The sequence below is a fragment of the Indicator indicator genome, chromosome 32 (genome assembly GCF_027791375.1).
Source record: "Indicator indicator isolate 239-I01 chromosome 32, UM_Iind_1.1, whole genome shotgun sequence".
NCBI classification, from domain to species: Eukaryota; Metazoa; Chordata; class Aves; order Piciformes; family Indicatoridae; genus Indicator; species Indicator indicator.
Window position 1 is genome coordinate 5,292,964 of NC_072041.1, and position 22,212 is coordinate 5,315,175.

At 43.2% G+C, this 22,212-nt stretch overlaps 1 protein-coding gene across 1 annotated transcript in view; it reads right to left on the reverse strand.

Moving 5' to 3' along the window:
- The window catches only part of MTOR (mechanistic target of rapamycin kinase), a 60,013-nt gene that overhangs the window by 8,529 nt on the left and 29,272 nt on the right, over window positions 1-22,212 (reverse strand). Inside the window, exons 22-39 of the mRNA XM_054394963.1 lie at window positions 21,567-21,642; window positions 20,092-20,231; window positions 15,873-15,973; window positions 14,936-15,051; window positions 13,527-13,604; window positions 13,030-13,137; window positions 10,343-10,468; window positions 9,557-9,688; window positions 7,409-7,524; window positions 5,576-5,693; window positions 4,624-4,830; window positions 3,902-4,002; window positions 3,531-3,627; window positions 2,810-2,908; window positions 2,107-2,229; window positions 1,315-1,497; window positions 460-594; window positions 13-187 (exon numbers count right to left, since the gene is read on the reverse strand). Of these exons, the coding sequence (XP_054250938.1) occupies window positions 13-187; window positions 460-594; window positions 1,315-1,497; window positions 2,107-2,229; window positions 2,810-2,908; window positions 3,531-3,627; window positions 3,902-4,002; window positions 4,624-4,830; window positions 5,576-5,693; window positions 7,409-7,524; window positions 9,557-9,688; window positions 10,343-10,468; window positions 13,030-13,137; window positions 13,527-13,604; window positions 14,936-15,051; window positions 15,873-15,973; window positions 20,092-20,231; window positions 21,567-21,642 (2,231 nt within the window). The remainder of the gene's footprint in view (window positions 1-12; window positions 188-459; window positions 595-1,314; window positions 1,498-2,106; window positions 2,230-2,809; window positions 2,909-3,530; window positions 3,628-3,901; window positions 4,003-4,623; window positions 4,831-5,575; window positions 5,694-7,408; window positions 7,525-9,556; window positions 9,689-10,342; window positions 10,469-13,029; window positions 13,138-13,526; window positions 13,605-14,935; window positions 15,052-15,872; window positions 15,974-20,091; window positions 20,232-21,566; window positions 21,643-22,212) is intronic.

Below are 22,212 nucleotides of genomic sequence, written 5' to 3' on the forward strand. Positions count from 1 at the left end.
GCTGTCTCTTACCCATTAATGTTAACTTCCTGGGCCGCTGCTTGGAGGTGATGACTTGCAGTGAGGGAGCGATGGACTGGATGCGTATAATGGGCTGATTGGGATCATAGGTTCCTGGCACTGCCAGTTCCAGGTCCCGGCACATTAAGAGTTTTGGAGACACGTACTGTAGTTCCAAAGAAGTCAGCTACCAAAGCCAAAAGAAATACAACCCTCAGTTAAATCTCACTGAAACACCTGAAATGTTCATGTTATTGAGGGACCTGGAACAGTTCAGTAGTCAATACTTCAGATGCGTGTACAAAGTGCTGCATGAGCAGAAAACTTGCAGCAAGTCATATGCAGATATTTCTAGAATATTGAATTTGAATGTTTTGAATAACCCAAAAACATGAAAGAAGACTGGTGTTGACCCATTGCACTGTAAGACTCACAACAGAACTGTCAGTGTCCCCTCACCTGAGGCAGCTGCTTTGAGATACGCCGGAACACATGGTAATAGAGATCCCATGCCTGAGTTAGGTCTTTGACATTCCCTGATTTCATGTACTTCCTGCACCACTCCTGAGCTTCCATTAGATCTCTGCCATAGGCCTAGGCAGGAAGTGAAAACCAACAGAAGAAAAACATTTCTACAGATGGAAGTGGAACAGTTAGAGATCTCTGAACACAAAGAGTATCACAATTCATCTTCAAATTTCATTACAAATTCTTGAGCTTACATTCTTGTTGCATATCCAGAATTAAAGACCCCAAAATTCCTGGACCCAAGAGATGCACTCAGTTTATTAGACAACATTGCTCAGAGTTTTTATGATAGCAAGCAACAGGAAGGAAAGGAATCACCCTTTAATGGTAGGCTCACAAGCTCAAATTAATTCCTTTTGATGGTGTGGGGGAGGTTATCTCTACTACTTGTGCTGGTTACTGTGAAGCCAAGCAGACTGGAGTCAGAATTAACTGCATCTCTGCTCTCTGTGCTAGTGGTTACTGTGAAGCCAAGCAGGCTAGATTTAGAAGAGTTCACTGCAGAGCTATTTTATGTTTTCCAGACCCTATTAGACACCCAGACAATATAAGACTCCATGGCAATCTATAATCCCATGGCCCCAGTGGTACTGTGGTCACCAATGGTGACACAGATCTGAAGATGATTGTCAATAATGAAGTCTGTGACTATCACAATGAGCCCCAAGAGATCCATTGTGTATTAGACTGCAAAGGTCCTTGTGGGGACCCATGTGGGCAGGTGGCTGTCCTGCCTGGTTTTGCGATCATGCAGGAGATGATGCTCCTCTGGCTGTTTGCTGATACCTGATTGAAGGATGTCTCTTTTAAAGTCTGAGGCCCACGCTCCATCATTGCATGAAGTGGTTCCAGCACTTCAAACATTCCCTTCACATTCCTTTCTCCGAAGTATAGACGAGATGCTTCTTCCAGACCTTCATGCCACATCTCATGCCATAGGATGGCTACACGGATTAGCTCTTCACTCACCTGTTTTAGGACAGGGAGAAAGATTAAACACCTACACAAAATGCTCTGCCTGTATACTGACTTAGAAATTAAACCTTTCTTCAATCATTCCTTGGTTACGAAATACTTTTTGACAGCTAGAGGGAGCCACAAGAACTCCTTTTCTTTCTGCAAGAAGCTCACCAGGCTTTTCTCACCCCATCTGTTGCCTTTGAAAATTTCTGTGTATTTATGTAGCTTGGCCTGAAAGCATTTCATTTATTCATAAAAATCTTCAGCAAATGAATGAAATTACTCTTTCTGTGTTATGCTCAGTAAGTTTTCTTTCTGCTTTTCATTAAACCAAAAATATCTCTTTATGGAAGAAAAATTCTTCATTACCTCTCTAAATTTATTCATAACTCAGTGTTTGGATGTTAGGGTCCTTTTAAAATTAAAATATTATTCTCTTGTAATTATCTCACTACTGTGTTATCTACCAGTTGCAAAAAAAAAAAACCAAAACCCAAACAATCCACAAATTAATTCTATTTGAACAAAGCTAACAACTGATAGTCATTTTGTGTTATTATACCTTTGGTACATCCACCCCTGAAACATGGAAGACATGGTGGTACCCCACGAACTCACCATCATTGCCTGCTGCACCAGGGTGTTGCTGTGCTCACACATGTTTTTCAAGATCTTATTTGCAGCATTGTGGCGAGCAGTGGTTGTAGATTTAGAGGCCACAGTCAAAGGATAGATCAAAGCCTACAAAGGAGATCAAGCGAGAGCATTTTAGAACCACACAGAAGAGCTACATAAATGGGAAGATTAGCAAAGCATTAGTAAGTAGCAGTCTTAGGGCTAGAAAAGAGAGAGCACAACTGCTTTTGGGAAGAGTAATTTGCTATTGAAAGTCTTCCACTCTGAAAGCTGACAAGACTTTCATTCACTGGGTAGCAGAATGACTCTGAAAGCCTGTGTCAGACTGGAAACCCTATTTTTAGCATTTCATGATTTTTCACAATGTATGAAGCAATTCAGAAAAACCATCTGTGAGGCAGCCTCTTAATAGCCATTTAATGAGGTTTAAGAAGGTGATTTGCACTACCCAGTGTTCTGTTAGACGGAGACAGCTTCCCCTGCTGCATGGCTCATCCACCTCTTCTTTGCATTTTCATGTCAACAGCGCTGAGGTGGAAGCAGCAGCAGAAATAGTTCCCACCCTCACTATCCTCACCTGCTGCAACTTCCAGTGCAGGCATCTAGCCTAGGTGAAATGGAACAGAGGGAATGCTCCAACTGGCTACCGGTCTGTGGAAATTCCTCCTCCAAGCCCAAAGCTCACCTGGGGGTGGTAGCGTCCAATGTCTGTGAGGAGCTGGTGAATGAGGCGTCCTACCAATGGTCGAGGGGTGTCAATTCTTGCAATGAGCTGAGGGATAACCTGGAAAAACAAACATCCCTGTCATAACATGTTTAGTTCACCAGCTCTTCTGCCCTCTGCTAGAGACCTCACAATCTCCAATGGAGACAGAGAGGCCCACCACTCATGCTTGAGATGGTCAGAGGATAGTGCCAGAAACACAGAAAAGCTCAGTGAGCTCACAACTGCTCTGTGCAAAACTGTTAAAGGATGCTCTTAAGGAAAGAGGAAGATATGTTTTGTACTGTAATGCTCAAATAAGAAATAAAGCCTCTTTTATTTATTTACAAATCATTCTGCAGGGTAACCCTGAAACAGACTGACTGTTTCAATTACATCAAAGAAGCACAGCTGTGTTTTATACTTGATCACCTCTGAATGCACATCATCTTCAGTGTAAACATTTTCAATCTTCCCAATTCATATGCATTAATCTGCATATAAATACCCAAATGCATGCAAGAGTGTTTCTCATGCCCCTGTTCAAGATGCATCTTAAATCCTCTACAAACTGTACTGCTCACTGCTCTCACCACTCAGCTACAGAGGTTGTTTAACAAAGGATCTCACCAGGAATCTCATGGAACAAATGCCCCAGCTGCTTCCAGAACTGAGATTTGTCTTAGCCCCTTGGGTTCCTTACCTGCAGCCAAGTGTCTATTTGGATTGCTTTGACTCCTTCTACCAAAGCCTCATTCACATCAGGCCAGTGGCCATAGTCAAACCACAGAGTAAGGACTCTGAAAATGAGAAACACATTCCTTAGGAATGAAACACAACAAAAAAAAAAAAAAAAAAAACCAAACCCATTCCAAACACCTTCAGATCCATTTACAAGTGACTCTTCTTCCCAGAATCTACAGCTAGTAGGATAAGGGCTAATCCACCTAGCAAATTAGCTTGGACTGAAGCATTCACTTAGTTAAACCATAACAAAAAGCAGACACAGGTTCTACCTAGCCTTAAACCATGTGCCCTTCTCAGCTGGATTTCATTTACCAGCTGCTTTATTACCTTAGAGTGTCTTGCAGGTTGTTTCCTCGAGACAAAGATATGGAGCGGAAGAAACCTTGGACAGCAGGGACTGTGTACATCAGGAGGGTCTTGGATAAATCCTTTTGGAATGAAAATTGCTGCATTAGTTCTACACGAGCACATCAGTCCACATGAATCCTAGCTTAGCAGGGGAAAGAAGGAGAAATATGTGGAAACCCAGGTCTGATCCACAGTATAGTTGACTTCTGCTCATACCCCTCATGGGATGTATTGGTCCTGGAATTCATGTTTTGTTGGACTAAACCTAGCTCTTTTTGCCTGGCAGGAAGCACACTATGAAGTGTTTTTATACTTCATTTTGTTGGCAAAGGTATGGACAGCACAGCAGTGTAAAAACTACAAGCCTGCTGTAGCTGGGAAGCAAAAGAGATTCCTCACAGTGTTCCATGGAGGGCTTCAGCAGCAGAATTTGTCAATGCACACAACACACACAGTGACAGCCATCCATGCCTTTGCTTGAGTTCACAGCTAACCTGGGATCTTTTGCATTAATTCCCTTAAGCCTAAACTAACCTGAACTTCTTCACTTCTGCTGTAAAAGTGTATGTGTGTGCATACTGTATACATAGAGACAGCTTCCACAAGCCAGTTGTGCACAGCAGCTTGTTCCCCACCATAGCATCTTTCTGCCATCTAAGCAGTAGGCAAATATCTCCCATTACAGACAGGGAAACAGGTACCTCAGTGACTTTCTTCTGCACTGGAGAAGGGATGGGACTGTTCTCTGCACTCTCTGCATCACTCTCACTGTTGCTGCCCTCAGTGTTGGCACTGGTGATGCTGGCTCCACTGGCATGACGTAGTTTCTTCTTCTCATCTCTGGCCTGGTTTTGATGTTTGTAGTGAAGCACTGCTTCAAAGTTCATCACTGCCCAGGCATGCCAGGCCTGCCAACAAGATAGAACAAAAGTCAGAAGGAGGATGAATCCTTTCTGCAACCTGTACTTTCTAATTATTCAAGATAATATTCTAACCTTTCTGAGTCTGTAATACCCTGCAGACAATACGACACTTTGCTTTCTCTAACCCACTTGTAGTTTCAACTATCTCATTATCTTAACATCACGGGAAGTTCTCAGCCAGGAGCTCCTCGTTTTATATTCAGGCAAAGGAGCTGTGTAGCAAAAATTAAATCCCATTCCACACACACCTTCCTTTTTCAACTCTTAAAATGAAGATGAATGTGTTAGGACTAAGAGCAGCTCAAGACGAAGAAATTCAGGAGATGGTGCCTCAGAGAAGAGGTGGCACCAAATGTTAATTGAAATTTTACAACCCTGGAATTAAAGGCTCTTCAGAGAATTAGCAACCAGGCTATTTTCCTAGTTCAAATACACTGAGTGAGAACAAGTTTCATTTTTTCCATCCTTTCTCCTTCACTGTTAACTGACAGGAGAGCAAGAATAGAAACTGAATTGTGGCCTAGTTCTACAAGTCAGATAAAATTCTAAACAAGAAGCTCACAGTTGCTTTGGTCTGCATTCTGGGTTTTTTTTGGTGTTTTTTTTTTTTTTATTCCTACAAGGCAGATAGTTATAAAAGATCTTCCTATGAATATTTTCCTGTAACATGGGATATGATCAGATTTACCCATCTCTCTGCAATGCTGCCTGGAAGATTTTCCTTACTGACCTTGTACCAGTTGCGATCATGCTCTGTTGCAGCACTGTAGTATTGCAGGACTTTGGGGATTGTGCTCTCATTGATGCCTTGCAGGTTCAGCTGCCACTCACCCAGTTTCAGGAAACACCTGGTTAAGCAAAGGGATTATTGACTCAGAAGCTAGAATGACAATGAAGCCTACTGGATTAAGAGGCAGACGTCTTATCAGAAGTCTGAAAACCCTTTCATGTAGTAAAGGCACTCAGCACGCCTCTTCAGATCGAGAATGTATGCATTAAGAGGTAAGGTTCAAAACACCTATATCCTGCTTCCAAGTATGGAACCAATCAATGGTTAAATTTTTAAGGGGAAAGGAAGGTGAGGGTCAAACTTCGTTCCTCAGTTATCTCAGTGATAAAATAAACAGCAGTAGCCAACAGTAGCATGAAGAGAATTCATTCAGTGTTACTAAAATGCACGCAGGATACATGCTGGATAACTCGAGTTATCAGCACACAAACCAACCTTCTGGAGAGAACAGACAAACAGTGGAAAGAGAGCAACTGCTCTTCCCCCAAGCCAGAACTCCACTAAGTCATCCCCTCCCAATGGAAAGGAAAAACAGCATGGTTTTACTGCAGCAGGGTGGAGCTGTGAAAGCTTGTGTTAACCTCGATACTTTGCTTGGAATACCACAGTTATACCAGTCTCCTCTCTGTAGTTTCAGTCTTCCAGAAAGCACTGTGCAAGAAAAATATTGTGGGCAACTCACGACTTCCCTTATAGCCACTCTGAAAAACACAGGATGATGTTATCAAGTTGCCATCCTCATAAAAGCAAATTAAGTGCCTGCCTCCCTTTAGTAAGCATTATGTAATTTCTTTTTTGAATTGGAAATGACAGATCTGGCACCTCCAGATCCACAGAGGAAAATGGAGATTATCAGATGTGGTTTTAATGCAACAATATTTTAAGAGCCCATCACATGCTGGGCATCTATTACCCAAAGCACACATGCTGCCAAGCACAGATGTGTTTCTTTCCTGCTGACTGGATCTCCTGAAAACCAAAGGAATAGCCATGCAGGAGCTCTGCCTTCTGCCAGCGAGCCACAGGGATGGAAAAATACAACCAGCCACAATCACAGGCTTGTTTACACTGATGTGTCCCAATAGCATGTACTGTGGCTGATAAGATAGGTAAGGATGTAACATAAATAGGGCTCTACCAGCTAGAGGAGAAATCCCTTGCTCATTTTAACCAAAGCATGGGTCATGTCTGAAATGTGTTATCTTCACGTGTTCAGTTTTGTGCCCCTCACTACAACAAAGACATTATGGTGCTGGAACATGTCCAGCGAAGGACAATAAAGCTGGTGTAGGGTCTGAAGAACAGGGCTGGTGTTGAGCACCTGAGGGACCTGGGATTGTTTAGTCTGGACAAAAGGAGGCTGAGGAGAGACCTCATTGCTCTCTACAACTCCCTGAAAGGAGTATGGAGCCAGGTGAAAGTTGTGTCTCTTCTCCCTAGTATCAGGTGACAGAAGGAGATGAAATGACCTGAAATTGCACCAGGGAAGGTTTAGGTTGGATATTAACAAAAATTTCTCTGCTGAATGAGTGTTCATGGATTGGAACAGGCTGCTCAGGGAGGTGGTGGAGTCATGATCCCTGGAGGTGTTCAAAAAACACACAGACATGGCACTTTGGGACAGGATTTAGCGGGCATGGTGGTGTTGGGCTGACAGTTGGTCTTGATGATGTCAGGTCTTTTCCAACTGAAATGATTCTATGACTCTGCAACCTCAGGAAAGAAATTGATTGCACTCTAAGCTAAAGGGTGTCCAAGGACCAGGGTGCTGACCGTGCCATGAGCTTGTGGAGTTCCTGCTTGTGCTGCTGGTCCTCAGTTGCAATGGCATGCTGTGCCTGCTGCTGCATTGTCTGCACGAAGTGCTGCATGTGCTGGAACGCATCGATCTGTAATGGGATGATGGTGACAGTAAGGAGCACAGGGGTCAAACACAACTTCACAAGAGAGGAAAACAGTGTGAAAAATTTTCACTGAAAGCAAAATCCTCAGTTTCGTTTTCTTTCAAAGCTTTTTTGTCATTTGTATCCTTCTAAAATATTTTTTTCTCTACACATATAGCAGCAAATAAATGAAGAGGTGAGAAATTCTTGATGTATCAGAAATCTGGCCACTGAATTGCTACACTGAGGAACAGGTAAGACTTCTGATGCTAAGCACACCTTCAGGTCATACATACAGCCAGAAGTATGAGAGACCACAAGATAAGCTAACACCGTGCTCTGATGTGCAAGAATTTTCCTCTGGCAAAGTGTGATGGTCACCTGTACAAGAAAACTTCAGCAGAAGAGAATGTCCTGCTACTACTCATGCAGTGACACTCTAATAATGATAGAGATGTCTTATTTGCAACTCACCATGCATGTCAAAGAAACCAGGTCACTAACACAATAGACAGGAGAAGCCTGTTTAGAATTTTCTATGCCCTGAACAAAAATCCTACCAATATGAAAAATAAAGCCTGAAGGAAAATTTGCAGCTTCCCATTCTTCCAACTCTTGACCTTTGCTACATTACATATCATGGGATGTAAACTTTGACTTGTTTCATCAAATTAAAGTCTACATTTACACTAAAGTTGTTTAAGAAGTACAAATGCAGATTACGTGTGGCAGCAGTGTTAAAGTAATGCACAACCAAATTTTGAGGGAAGACTTTGCCCAGAGAGGTTGCAGAGTCTCGTTCTCTGGAGACTTTCAAAACCCACCTGGATGTGTTCCTGTGTGACCTGCTCTGGGTAATTCTGCTCTGGCAGGGAGGTTGGACTTCATGATCTCCAGAGGTCCCTTTCAACCCCTAACACTCTGTGACTTGCACATTCTCACATACAGGTTCCCCAAACTCTTGCATCAGTGTATTTTCGGTGAATTCTCTTCCCCCATTCCTTTTTTCTTTGTGTGTTTTTCATTCTGCTTTCTACAACTGCACTGGTTTCCTGCATCTTGTCTATTTCTTCATCCCAGCTCAAACTCAGAAAATTCCACTTTCACTCAAAGAGGGAAGCAGAAGGCCCATATACTTCTTAGGTCATTTAAGAGGCCATTAGACTGTTTTACAGAGCCAGCTGAACAGGGCCTCAGCAGCAGCTCCTTCTGGATTTTAAATTCAAATAAAGAAGAGTTAGGTCATGGCAATGTTCTCATAGTAATGGCTCTGCTCCAGTGCTGGCAATCCCAAAGACAGGAAAAATAAAAAAGATGTGGCAGAATGAGAGAATAAATGGAGGCTTTAATGTATATTAAAAAAAAAAAAAAAGGGAAGATAAGTTATCCAGTCTGGAGTTTATTGGCTATGATTATGTAAATTTTCCCTGTGTTGCAATGTCAAAAACATTCACCCTATGCTCTTTGGAGCCAAACTGTCCCCATGACAAAACCCTGTGTGCTTTTCAGCTCCCTTTCAGTTAGAAATTTTCAATAATGACTTTAATAAAAGTCAGTTCTGTTCAACAACTAAGTACAGACTGTTCAGGATATATTTTTTAAACTGGTAATAAAACCTCTTTCAGCATGTCACTCTGGTTGAGTGTGGAGAACTGGCAGTTACAACAGGGGATGAAAAGTCAAGCACCAAGCCTATGCAGTAAGACCTTGGTGAGGACAGAAGAGCTATTATTTACCACCATTCATCTTGGCTGCATCCCTTGGGTACCTGATACTGGGTTTAGCAAAAATAATCTTTCCACCTAGGACACAAAAGCAGGGTCAGGCCTTCCCTGTCAGTCTAGAGTTGTAAAGGGAAATTTCACAGGCTTATCCTCTGAATAACAATAAGGAAAGGGATTAGTTACTCTTTTGTAGGTGAGCAAAAATAAAACCATCAGCCTTGACTTAGTTCTGTGGGGATTATGAAGAGCTTACGTGCATGTCACTGCCCAAAACCTGAGCAATAAAAGGTAGAGAGCCCTCTGTTCTCCTGTACCTTACGGGCACTCTTCCACATGTGCTTCATGTAGGCGTAAGTCACTTGGGGGTGTACTGTGGGCAGGGGGTGATCCAGCTGTCGAGATGGATCTACACCCAAGAGCAGGACAAGTGTCTTATGGGCCAAAGCCTGGAAGAAAGTCACAAAGAGAAAGAGCAGGTTAAACCAAGCTCATTTTTACCTCATTTCATACTGACTGCAGAATTACTGGCCACTGAAAAATACTTCTGACCCTCCAGATAAAACACAGACCTAGCAGCCTTATTACCACTCCCTGGACTTGTAAGAATACCACATGATAAATCACGTGTCTTCATCAAGATTAGAGAGTTAGATTCTGTTTTCAGAAGCCAGTAGAGAGTGTGAAGTCTCTATTTCAATTGCTTTTGGTAATAAACCTTGTGGTGAATGTCCAAACAGGGTTGTGATGTTCAGTGATAACATCACATTCTAGATGACACAAAGAGTGCTTCAGCAGAGAGAGCTATCACTAATAATTATCAGTGCTGCATAAGAACTTTCAGGTACAGCATGTCACAAAAAATTGTCTCTGAGGCTCTCAGGTGGAATACAAGTCCCACAAAACTAGCCTTGGCTACAAGCATGAACCCTACACTGATTAGAATTTTAGTATTTCAACAATTTCTGCTGACCAGTCTCCTCGAAGTAGAGCCCATCCCACTTGGGCAATGAAAGTATTTGGAAACACTCAAGGTTGAAGCAGCATGACAAAGCCAATTGTCTAAAATCCTGCTGTAGAAGGTAGAGTTTGACCATGCTCACCAGTCTCCCACTCTTGCCACACAAGCTGGCATACTTCAGCCAAGTTCTCATGTCCTCATGAGGGTTCACAACAAGAGATCGGACCATCAGTATCCTTTGCCAGTCTTCCACAATTCGTTGACAGCCCTGCAAGAAAAATAAGAGAGAACTTGTTAATGTTCTCTCTCAAATTTGCTCCACAGAGCCTTAATTCAGGATTTGAAGGAACTTTTCCTCAGAACCCATAACTCACAGCAGGCCAAGGCTATGAAGTAGATGGCTACTTTAACACTGCAAGAAGGTTAAGTCCTTGACACTCTACAGCCAGCTCAGTTTGCAGTCTAATGATATCCTCTAAGGAAAAGGGAGAAAAAGCTTCTAAGGCAGAAATGCACCAGGAGAGCTCTTTGTGCAATTCCAAAATGAGTCAAGAGTTTTATAACCCTTCTGAACCTAGTTTTGAAGTTATTTTGGCTTAAACAGTGACAAATCTCAATATGCAGATGGTACAAAACCAAATGGTTGCAGAGATATTTTTATTATTGCTCCTTTTCTTCTCCTTGCATGTGTTGCTTTTAGAGGTTGGCACGACTGAACTGATAATTTTGCCAGAATCTGCAGTTCCAACTGCTGTGTTGCTTGTGCAAGCATTGTCTGGTTCTTGTCTGTGTGAAGGGAAAGGCACAACATGGTCAGTAAGAGAAAATGTGAGTTGTATTTCAGATGTTCAAGGAGGCTACAGAGAAGTAGAATTGTGAGAGTAACAACCAAACACATGGTGCTTGCTGTAATGGCCAAGTGCTTCAAGGCAACAGAGATACTCTGAAGGTTGTATTGATCCAGAGGCAACTTAGACTTAGTTTGAGGTAAATGAAAAAATTTCCAATGGCAGCAAGCACCTTAGCACAGATTTGTCTATTTCTTTCCCTCTTTGCCCAGAATGGAAGGCTGGGAAGTTAGGCAAAGCTTGTTCCCTGACACCCAAATAAAGCTCCTCTGACAGGCATTTACTAATTACTAAAAAGCAGCTCTAAAATGCGCAAGAAGTGTATGTGCTGCTACCAGCACTATAAACAGCTGGATTCAGACATTACACTTCTCATCACTCTCAGTTTCTCCACCCCAGTGGAATGGTCCTGAGCTTTTCCGGACAGGAATGCAGATGAGAGACTATAAGCTTTGTCACAGTTTCCCAAACAGCAAAAACAAATGCAGCAGCAACAGCCTTTCTAAGGAGGCAGACATAGCAGTAACAGGGAACAACCCTGTAGAGGGAGAAATTGTTCCCTCAGGCACTGTTATCAAAATTTGGTATAATGAGAGCATATACGAGGGGACACCTCTGACACTGCATCCGGTTCTGGTGTCCTCAGCATAAGGACACAGAGCTGTTGGAGAGAAGTCCAGAGAAGGGCCACAAAGATGATCCAAGGGCTGGAGCACCTCTGCTATGAGGACAGACTGAGGGAGCTGGGGTTGTTCAGCCTAGAGAACAGAAGACTCTGGGGGGCCTTAGATCTGCCTTCCAACACCTGAAGGGATCCTACAGGAAGACTGCAGAGGGACTTTTCATAACGGTGTCCAGAGACAGGACAAGAGGGAATGGCTCAAGCTGAGGGAGAACAGGGCTTTAGACTGGATCTTAGGGAGAACTTCTTCAGTATGAGGGTGGTGAGACTTTGGAACAGGCTGCCCAGGAAGGCTGGGGATGTCTCCTCCCTTGGGGAGTGTCCAAGGCCAGCATAGATGAGGCCTTAAGTGGCTGAGTGTAGTTGAGAGGCATTCTTGCCCATGGTGGGGAGGTTGGAGGAGATGACCTCTAAGGTCCCTTCCAACCTAAGCTATTCTGTGATGCTCTTGTCATCCTTTTTCAACATTTTCTTTACAGGAATCACCTCTTTAAAGAGTATTCCTAAATGCACTACTTCATCTGATGGTGTTCATTTTCACTGTAGGGATGCCTCTTGTAAGGAAACAATTGCAAAATATTTGTCTGATGTAAATCTTCAGAGGTGCTTTGGATTTTTAATGTTTAGAGTAAAAAAGGCACAAACTTGTTTCCTAATACAGAGAAAGCAGCATTGCTAAAGGTCTCTTTGAAGAGTACAAGGCTAATAGGCTAATCATAGAACCATTTAGGTTCAAAAAGACCTTTAAGACCATGGAGTCCAACAATAAACATTATGTCAAGTTCACCTCTAAGCCATGTTCTTAAGTGCCACCAATCAATTGGGAATGTTCCTGTAAGAGGTCAGAAAAGGACTGGACAATTTTTAACAATTATGTGAATTCTCTGTCCAGTTTGGTAGCACCTTGAGAGAGAATCACTTCTCCTTAAAATGCAGCCAGCCAGGTAAAAAGTTCAAACTAGCCTTATCCAAACCAGTATTTCCAGGTGTGATCCAACTCTGACATAAGCAGCATTGGAGATGTTTCTAGTGACTCCATTCTGTATACATCTATTTTAAGGTTTACATTATCCTACTAAAGTGTCATATTAGTAGACACCTCAAGAAAGCTAACAGAAAACCCAAACCCCAACCAACCAGGACAAAGGGAGACAGAAAGCTTGCAGCCATACAAGCAAACGTGCTGGTGGGATAGAAAGAGGTATGGCAAGACCTCCTGAGCCATCACACTGACTGGCAAGAGGAGCTGTGCATGCCAGCACATCAGCATCTCCATCCTTGGTCCTTACTCAGACATACCTGCAGCCTTTCCCACCAGATCTGGCGGATGATCTCACGGCGTTCTGGTACAAGTTTGTACTGGATAACCTCTTCCAGCTCTGACAGCATCTGGCAGGATACCATAGCCTGAAGGAAATAATCACATTCCATCCCAATCACTACAGAACAAATCTACAATTAAGGAACAGTATTTTGGCATCAGAATCTGAAGTACATGTGCTGCCCAACAGGTAAAGGACTGACTGCTAGATGCTGGGATCTAGACCATCTGCTGGTTCAAACTTTCTAAATGTCAATTCTTACTTCTTTTGAGGGGGAGGAGCTCACTTCGCTGCATAATTTATCCCAAAGCTGTTCCTACAAAGTTGTATTTCTTACCTGATAAGAGCCATTTAGCCTGTGGGCCTACACAGGTCTTATGTTTGACACTAGCGCTGCTCAGAAGGCAAATGCAGCTTCTAGAGACAGTCCAAAACAGCAACGAGGAAAAGGAAGGCTGAGTGTTACATACTTACCCCATAGGCTCGACTATAGCTCTCTCCTGCCATGGCAGTCAGCTCAGCATCTAGCAGATCTCTGGCTTTGTCAATGCACTGAAATAAAACAAGATATATGGGGTAAAGATGGTATGTTTCATCTGGAATCAACTCCTGGAACTGCCATACATTTGTTGCATCTCATGAAGAAAGCTGGCACTGTTCTCATTTCTCCACCAAGAACCAGGAAAGGATGTTATCAATAGAAAGAGTTGACAGAGCAGGTACAGGGGAAGTCAAGGGGGCTTAATTTATTATCTACAGTTTGAAGTTTGTTTCTCTACCAAAGTTTGAAGTACTTCTAATCCTGCTTGACAGCAGAGATCATCGTTTAGAGAGAAGAAATATTTAGAGAGAAAAAAAGAAGTTTATGTTTTAGTGCAAGAGAGCCTGTTACAAAAAGCCTCAAGAGATGTATCTTGATAACCCAGAATGACAGCAAATAGCTTTCACTGCTTTACGTAACCCAACAGGTTTTTGCCTCTTTTACAGGACAGCAAATTCCATTTCTCTTACTGCAACTAAGAAATGCTCTTCAGGCACGAAATAAATCCTGCCCTGGTTCCAGTCTTTATATAATCGCTCATCTTTAGTTTTTTCCTTTTCCAAATGTTAGAGGTTAAGCACCAAAGCTCTGCGCCTTTGAATGCCTGGCTAATTTTACTGTGCACGTCACCCCAAACTCTATGGATGGGATTTGACAGAGCAGACTGAATTAGTCCTTTATCTAAGCTGGCAAGGCAGCACAGAATTCTGAGAAATGTTACTTGAGCTTCCTTGGAAAGGCAACAACAGACTTTGAATCTACGGAGGGGAAAAAATCACTCTGCAAATCTCCTCTGTGACAAACAGGCAGACCAATACAGCTCTGTTTAATAGACTCATTCCTTGCCAGAGATGAGATTTCTCATCTCAGCTTAAGATTTATCACTGCAACTAGAAAAAATCAGAGGGAAAGTTTCTGGTCCACCGAAAAAGCTGGAACAGGTAGAAGTGCACAGAGCACCCATGAAAAACCTTAGGTGTGTGTGACTTTGGCCATGAATGCCTTTTGTCAAGTACTGCTCTGTAGGGTGGAACCTCTGCTGAAATAATCCTTCTGCATTGTCTGTCTAGAAAACAGACAGGAAAGTAAAGAAGCCAAATAATGACTAAGGCTTTCTTGCACTCCACAGCACTGTACCACTGCTCTTTGTACAAAGATTCTGTGTGTCTGGAAATGCAAAATAAGCTCAATCACTGAGATCTAACCTATCAATGGAAAAAAGTTATTGGGTAATTCATAGGTTACAGCCAACTGCTTTAAACCAGGACATCTTTCCATGTAGCAGTATAGCCTAGCTCATCTTAAATCAGGTACTGGGAAGCCTGCAAAGGAAGATAATTACCTGCTGAGCCAGTGAGAAAAGGTCCTGATGAAGAGCCAGCACAGCCCTGTAGAAAGCACCATCATGGGTGTCCCTTGGGATCATGCAGGTATATTCTTCCATGCTATCCCACTGACCTGCAGAGAGACAGATATCCTCAGTACCACAACAGCCCTCCCCGCAAGATGAGAACGGAACCATGCTACAGTGCTTTGGCATCAGCAACTAAGTCTGAATGCTGTGTGGTGCTTCCATATCAGTCAGCTCTCCAGCAGCTCCCCTTTGGCAGGGACAGTCATACATACAGAGACAAGCAAAACCAGGCATTTCTTTTTCTAGACAAACTGTTATCATCATGGAAAAGTTCTTGCATTCCCTGTGATGAAAACTTGAAACGCTGACATTTCCAGAACACTTGAATGATTTAGTGTCCTACACAGCAAAAGGTGAATTTTTCCTCAGCAAAAGGCTGGCAAACAGCAAGTGATATATAAGCTTCCCTAGTAAATTTCTGACTACCAGCATAATGGATATTTGCACCATTTATGGATTTATTCCACTTAAAGACTGTCTACTCAGCAGAAACAACCTACCAAAATGCTCAACAGATATGGTTCTAGTTTGTAAATAAGAGTCTGCCAACAAATCTAAGAAATCCTATTAATTTCATCTCAAGTCTGAGCTCTGTTCAATGTAAAACTAAGCAAAAGGGACCAGTTAAAGCAACTGATGATCTGCTCAGACCAGTAAGGCAGTCTGTTACTCGAGATCACACTGGGAGACCTCATGTAAATGCAAATTTTCCAAAGGGCTTCAGTGCTGAATGACTCTTACTTTGTTTCCCAACAGAAATAATTTTGTTCTTTGATTTTGCCATTTCTTTTATCTTGCAGTTCTGAAGTTAAAGCAATCTGTGCTTCCATGCTGAGGGCTGTCACACCAGACAAGGATACATTACCTAGACCCCAGGCAGCAGCAGCAGCCATCCTAGCCATTTTAGCTTGAGTTTCATCATTGACCTGGGTCCACTTTTCACAGCATTGCTGGTGGAGCTGCCCCCTAAGAAGAATCCACAATTTCTGATCAGCAAAAAGCCTCTTCTAAGAATTTTGCCTTGTTAAACAACCATTTTCCACAGATAAGATGACAACCAGCCCCATCATTCTTTTTAGCGAGAGTGCTTAAAAGGATTCCTCTCCTCTTAACCCAGACAGATTAAGTCTGATGACAAATATCCCATCATCAGAAAATCATTTAAAGGCAAATTATCCTTTGCAAACAAATTCAGAAAGGCTTGCATTTGCTCCTCAGCAGTTAGCAATGCCTGTTTACAGAACTGAAATGGCAACTTCAGACCACAAATACAGAAAAAAATCCAAACCACCACCAAACAAGGGATGCTGAACATTTTTTCAAGTACCAATGCAAGAAACATGATCTGAAGAGCTTCTGCAAGGCTCCTGCTATCAAACACTTTGGATAACACATCATGACAGACACTAGACAATCAGTGCTGCTCTAATCTAGGAAGAAGACTTGTCATGGCAAGATCTCAGAGGGGATCTGAATCTTTCATCTCCACTGGAGAGGAAGGATCAGGGTTTTTTATATTATTTCCTTTAAATCAATTGTGAATGCTCCATTAATCAAACCAATTACTGTGGGTGTTGCAGTTCCAGAATTTCTCAGGCTGGATACTCTGTATCAGTGGAAGAGCTGCCAACTGCCAGGAAGGCCAAGTGGCCTTCTCTGCTGTCATCTCCTCCCAAAAAGGAAGATGAGTTAGTCAAACAGAACCAATGGGCAGGATAGTCATTCTGACAGCTTAATGGCCCAGGAGGAAAAAAAAAGAACAAAACAAAAAACAACCAACCAACCAAACCCAAACCAAATGAAAACCCAAGGCAAACCCACCAACAGCTGTAAATTGGGACCTCACAGATGCTAATCAAGTAGTCTGGCTCTTGTAGACAGAACTGCATCAGGAGACAGACAGCTAGGAATATTTTGCCTGTACTTTCAACACCTACTGAAATCATGATGCTGCAGAGTACCAGTTCTAGATTAACTGTCATACTCTGTCAAGCAGACTACAGCAGCACAGTCAGGCAAACTGAACCCTGCTGAAGCGTATCAGCAGCCAAAGCATGGAATTCCCAGTCTCTGGATGATGATGTCTCTGTAGTCAGCTGCAAAGTAGCAAATATCACCTTGCAAAGGCACTTCTGAATTAAAAAAAAAAAAATCTGTTCAGGGATGGAATGCAGTCCCACAACAGCAAGCACACAGATCTTTGTGAGGTTGTGATTGCTCTCATCACTACTGTGGTGGAAGGGCCATGGCATGGCCCAGTACAAATCCAGACAGGCCTTAAGATGTCTAGACACAGAGTCCCTTTCTCTCCCCTCCTTCCTGCAGAAAAACAGGGCAATGCAGAAAAAGGAACAAAGGGGACAGGACTCCTGTCTGTCTACCAAACAAGATGTTTATCTGGGGTGAGAGCACTTAAGCTGACCACTGCTCCCCCAGATACAAGGTTCTTACTTCTGCCTTTTATGGTTGTAGCCTGGCAGAACACTTTTCCATTGGGCAGCTACACGTTAGCTTCAGTGCCCCATTGGACCAGTTGACCTCTGGCATTTGTATACATACAACTGACTTGGTAGTCACTCTTGCCTTGCTCAAGCTTGTTGAAGCCTTGCTTTGCTTCAAGCCTCGCCGCCTCGAGTTGCCCTGCCCTGCCTCGAGTCCAGAGCCTGGGATAAAGCCAGGAGCCATACACATGCAAGCCAGAGAAGCCATGAGCCTAGAAGGTGAAGTCACCTAGCCTGCTTCCCCTTGCCACCAGAACTGTGCCATGCCTCAGTTTACCCAGGAACCACACAAGCACCTGTCACCAAGAGCGTCGTTAACTGCCTGCTGTCCGCCTGAAGCCAGAGCAGCCTGGGACCAGGTGGTAAACCTTTCCTGCTGGCAATCTGCTGTGCTGCGCCTTATAAGAGCACCCCAAAGCAAATGCAGCAGCAGCAGCAACCCTATATGGGTGAAACTAGCTGTGAATAACTAATTCGCTCCCTTTTGGGTTTAACAGTTCTTATCGAGCCTCCTCCCTGCTGTAACTGAGCACTACCTGCTCTCGGGGACCTTCTCTTTCCAAGTTGTTGCCTCCTAATTTGCATAGGATAGTTTGTATTTGCCCTGAGACTGCATAATCATAGAATCATAGAATCAAGAAGGCTGGAAAAGACCTCAAAGATCATCGAGTCCAACCTGTCACCCTAAACCTCATGACTATCTAAACCATGGCACCAAGTGCCATGTCCAATCCCCTCTTGAACACCTCCAAGGATGGTGACTCCACCACCTCCCTGGGCAGCACATTCCAATGGCCAACCACTCTCTCTGTGAAGAACTTTCTCCTCACCTCCAGCCTAAACCTCCCCTGGCGCAGCTTGAGACTGTGTCCTCTTGTTCTGGTGCTGGTTGCCTGGGAGAAGAGACCAACCCCCTCCTGGCTACAACCTCCCTTCAGGTAGTTGTAGACAGCAATGAGGTCACCCCTGAGCCTCCTCTTCTCCAGGCTAAACAGTCCCAGCTCCCTCAGCCTCTCCTCACAGGGCTGTGCTCAAGGCCTCTCCCCAGCCTCGTTGCCCTTCTCTGGACATGCTCCAGCAATTCAACATCTTTCTTAAACTGAGGGCCCAGAACTGGACACAGTACTCAAGGTGTGGCCTAACCAGTGCTGTGTACAGGGGTACAATGACCTCCCTGCTCCTGCTGGCCACACTATTCCTGATGCAGGCCAGGATGCCATTGGCTCTCTTGGCCACCTGGGCACATCTTCCGACTGTACAACGATCCTTTTTACGAGTTTGGCATATTTCATATTAATAAAGGGTTACTATTTTAGTACCCATTTGCCATATCGTTTATTAATTATTGTTGTGAGGGCAATTATTAAATAAGCCTCCCCTCACCTGCAATAACTACAGACTACTGATAGATGCAATTTATTTGTTTCTGATGTGAAGAAGCAGGGGGTTCAGAGAGGGCACTTTACACAAATACACATCCTGCAGAAGGAGAAATTCCATAAACCCCTGGAAAAGATGACTGAGAAACACTCACTAAGAGGATCTGTTTTTCCTATTGAAAAAGCTATGCCAAACATACCTCATTCCTCATCTAGAAAAGGGCAGACAACTGCTGTCAGAATGAGGTTCCTCAACCAGCTCTGGTTCTCTTCCAGTAACTGTAGTGAAGTGGAATCTCCCTACTCTGTGCCATCCCCTGAGTTCACGTCAGGACCCATCAGGAGAGAGCTCTGGTGACATGAAAAGTTCAGCAGAAAGGCAGAACTTGGAGCAAATCAGAGTTGCCCCTAGGCATGACTGCATGCTGCAGTGCACAGGATGCCTTCTTCAATTAGCTTCTTTCAAATGAACACAGAGGAAAACAGCAGCCCACAGCTAACCAGCAAGCTCTAAGTCGCTACCAGCTCACCCTCTAACCAACACTGCCTCTGATCAGTTACATGTTGACAAAACACATTTAACACAGGGTTTGAAATACCACATGTCCACAAAGACAATGTTTAATGAAAGCTAAGAGACACCAACAACAAAAAACTCAGCTGAGGGTGGATCTTATGAATATCTATAAGTATCTGAGGGTGGGTGTCAAGATGAAGGTGCCAGTTTCTTTTCAGTGGTGCCCAGTAATAGCATAAGGAACACCAGGTATAAGCTGGAAGCCAGGAAGTTCCATCTCAACATGGGGAGAAACTTCTTTACTGTGAGGGTGCTGGAGCCCTGGAGAAGACTGCCCAGCGAGGTTGTAGAGTCTCCTTCTATTTGACATGTGCTGCCATGTTAATGTTTCCTGAGAGGTCTGCTCTACTTACAATTCCTTTCTCAGTTATAAATGGGGTTGATCTGACCATAAAACTGCAGATTCTCTTTCAGAGAGATCTGAACTCATCAGATGGCCCATCCCACAAGGCCTAGAGATGTTACTAATTCTGACTACAATGAATAAAGTGAGAAATTGCTGAAAATACTCAAACTATTAGTAGGAATTCAGGCAAAAAAGTCAACTGAATGCCAGCCCCCGGAGAAGAGATAAGCACTATTTTTAAAGGCACCACTTTCCTCAGTCTTTAGGCGTTCTCCTCTTACCATTCACCAAGTGCTTCCAAGCAACGCATCCGTCCCAGCATCAGCTCAGGATCATCTTTGTTTGTGTCCATCTTCTTGTCATAGGCCACCAGAGCATCTTCCCATTCATGGAGCTTTTCATACCAGGTAGCTTGAATTTCCTAAGGGAAGAAAAAAAAAAAAAAATCAGAATCAATAGAAGGATTCATATTAATCATTCTATATTAACTACCACAGCTGTTCCTGAAAAGTTCAGTCTGTGGTGGCCACCTCAACCTTTTTTCATTCTAAGTATCTTAATGGACTTCTGTGGTACAGAGAAAAGCCCTGAGCTAGTACAAAACAGGAATCCTGAGCACTGCTCAACATGCACAGAAATGAATTAATATTACCAGAGGGATCAATCCAACACCATTCCCTTATTCAGTGCCACTAAAATACCAGCTCTGTAGCTGGTGCTTTTCTTCTCGGAGAAGGGGACTGAGCGGAACAGGATAAAGGGCAAAGCTATAAAACATTCCTCTTCCTACTGTTGCATATGCTTGCATTTAAACAAGGACCATGCTACACTCAGGAATGGAGTGACTAACTGGAATAAACTCAAACCCCAAAAATCACACTGTGTGCCTGGCTACTGCTAGGCCATTTTTCAACACACCAGGTAGCTGATGTTGGGGTCTAATCACAGCCCTCAAAAGGAAAGCATGTGGTTTGTAACAAACACTTTACAAGTAAGCCAAGCACTGATCCTTATCAGCTGCACAAACTTCTCTTCAGTCTTGGTTTCAAGATTTTGTTTCTAATTTTCAAGAAATAAAATGCTTTAATATTTTTTCCATACTTCTCTCTGCCAATGTCTTCCTGCTTAGCCCTTGGCAGCTCAAACCTTGACATAGGCTTCAGAATATTCCTCTCCTTGCCCTGTGGGCAGGGTCAGTATAAACCATGCTCTGCATGCCAGGTCTTCCACTTAGGACATTTATACATCAGCCCTTAACTTCTCAGCACAATCACAGTATTTCAGGTAAGTTCCTGAAAGCAGAGCTCATAGCTCCTCTTAATTTCTTTTCACTGCCCACTCTGGCAAATTCTGTGTTTTGAACTCCATTTACTGCTAGAGCTACATTACTGGTAACGAGTGAGGTCAGGATTAGGTAACACAGAGCTTTGCTCAATCCACCCAGGGAATCATAAGAAGCTGTGAGTATGTTCTGAAGTCTGTACCTCTCCCAGAAAGGACTTTTCCAGTCTAGGTCAAACCCACACATAATCCTGCACCAAAGGAATTCCATCATTTTGTGCTTATACATGTTCCCACTGCTTAGTGGTTCCTTACTGTGCTTCCAGGGCGGCCTACCTTTCCCAAACCACCTTAAGGCACTGCAGAATCATCTTTTTAACAAAGCAGAATTGGTAGAAGACCCAAAAAAACCCCACACCCTAGAAAAACAGCAAAACGTAAGACATGAAGAAGGAAGTTATCCAGCAGGACTCACCAGCTCCCCAAAGTGCTTCATGGCATATTCCAGTACTCCAGCAGCTGCTTCTGGCTGTTGCAGTTTATTGTTAATGCTGAAAAGGTAGAAGAGAAAGACCATTTAACAGAGTTGGCAATTATCAGAGGCTGGTATGAGCTTCTGCTTGCTAATAGCAAGCTCTGTCACTTAGAAATAGCTGTGGACCACCCTCCTTTTTGTTTAAAACCTCCAAGTGAATGACTGGACTACATAAGGCACAAAGACTACACATTCTCTGCAGGTATTCTCAAGACCTGTGACACAAACCAGTAATTGTATATGATTAACAGTTCTTTTGCTAAACCCAAATTTAAGGGGGAAATGAACTTTTTGTGAAGCCCCTGCTAACTGATAATGGTTATTTACAAACAGCCTCTGGCTTATGGCTCTCCTCTTTCCCTTGTGGTGCTGGAGAACAAGAAGTGCAAGTTGTTCAAAGCAATGTCACAACACTTGAGCATGATACAACACACTCCATGGTTCAATATTAATGACAGTTAACATCTGCAATAGAAAAAGCACAACCTAAACCAAAACACATCAACTAAGAGCAATGCAAAGAGACTTTCAGTGCCCTTTGAATTTGCTGCTGTAGGTATGGGCAGCTTTCAGGATTGTTCCTTCC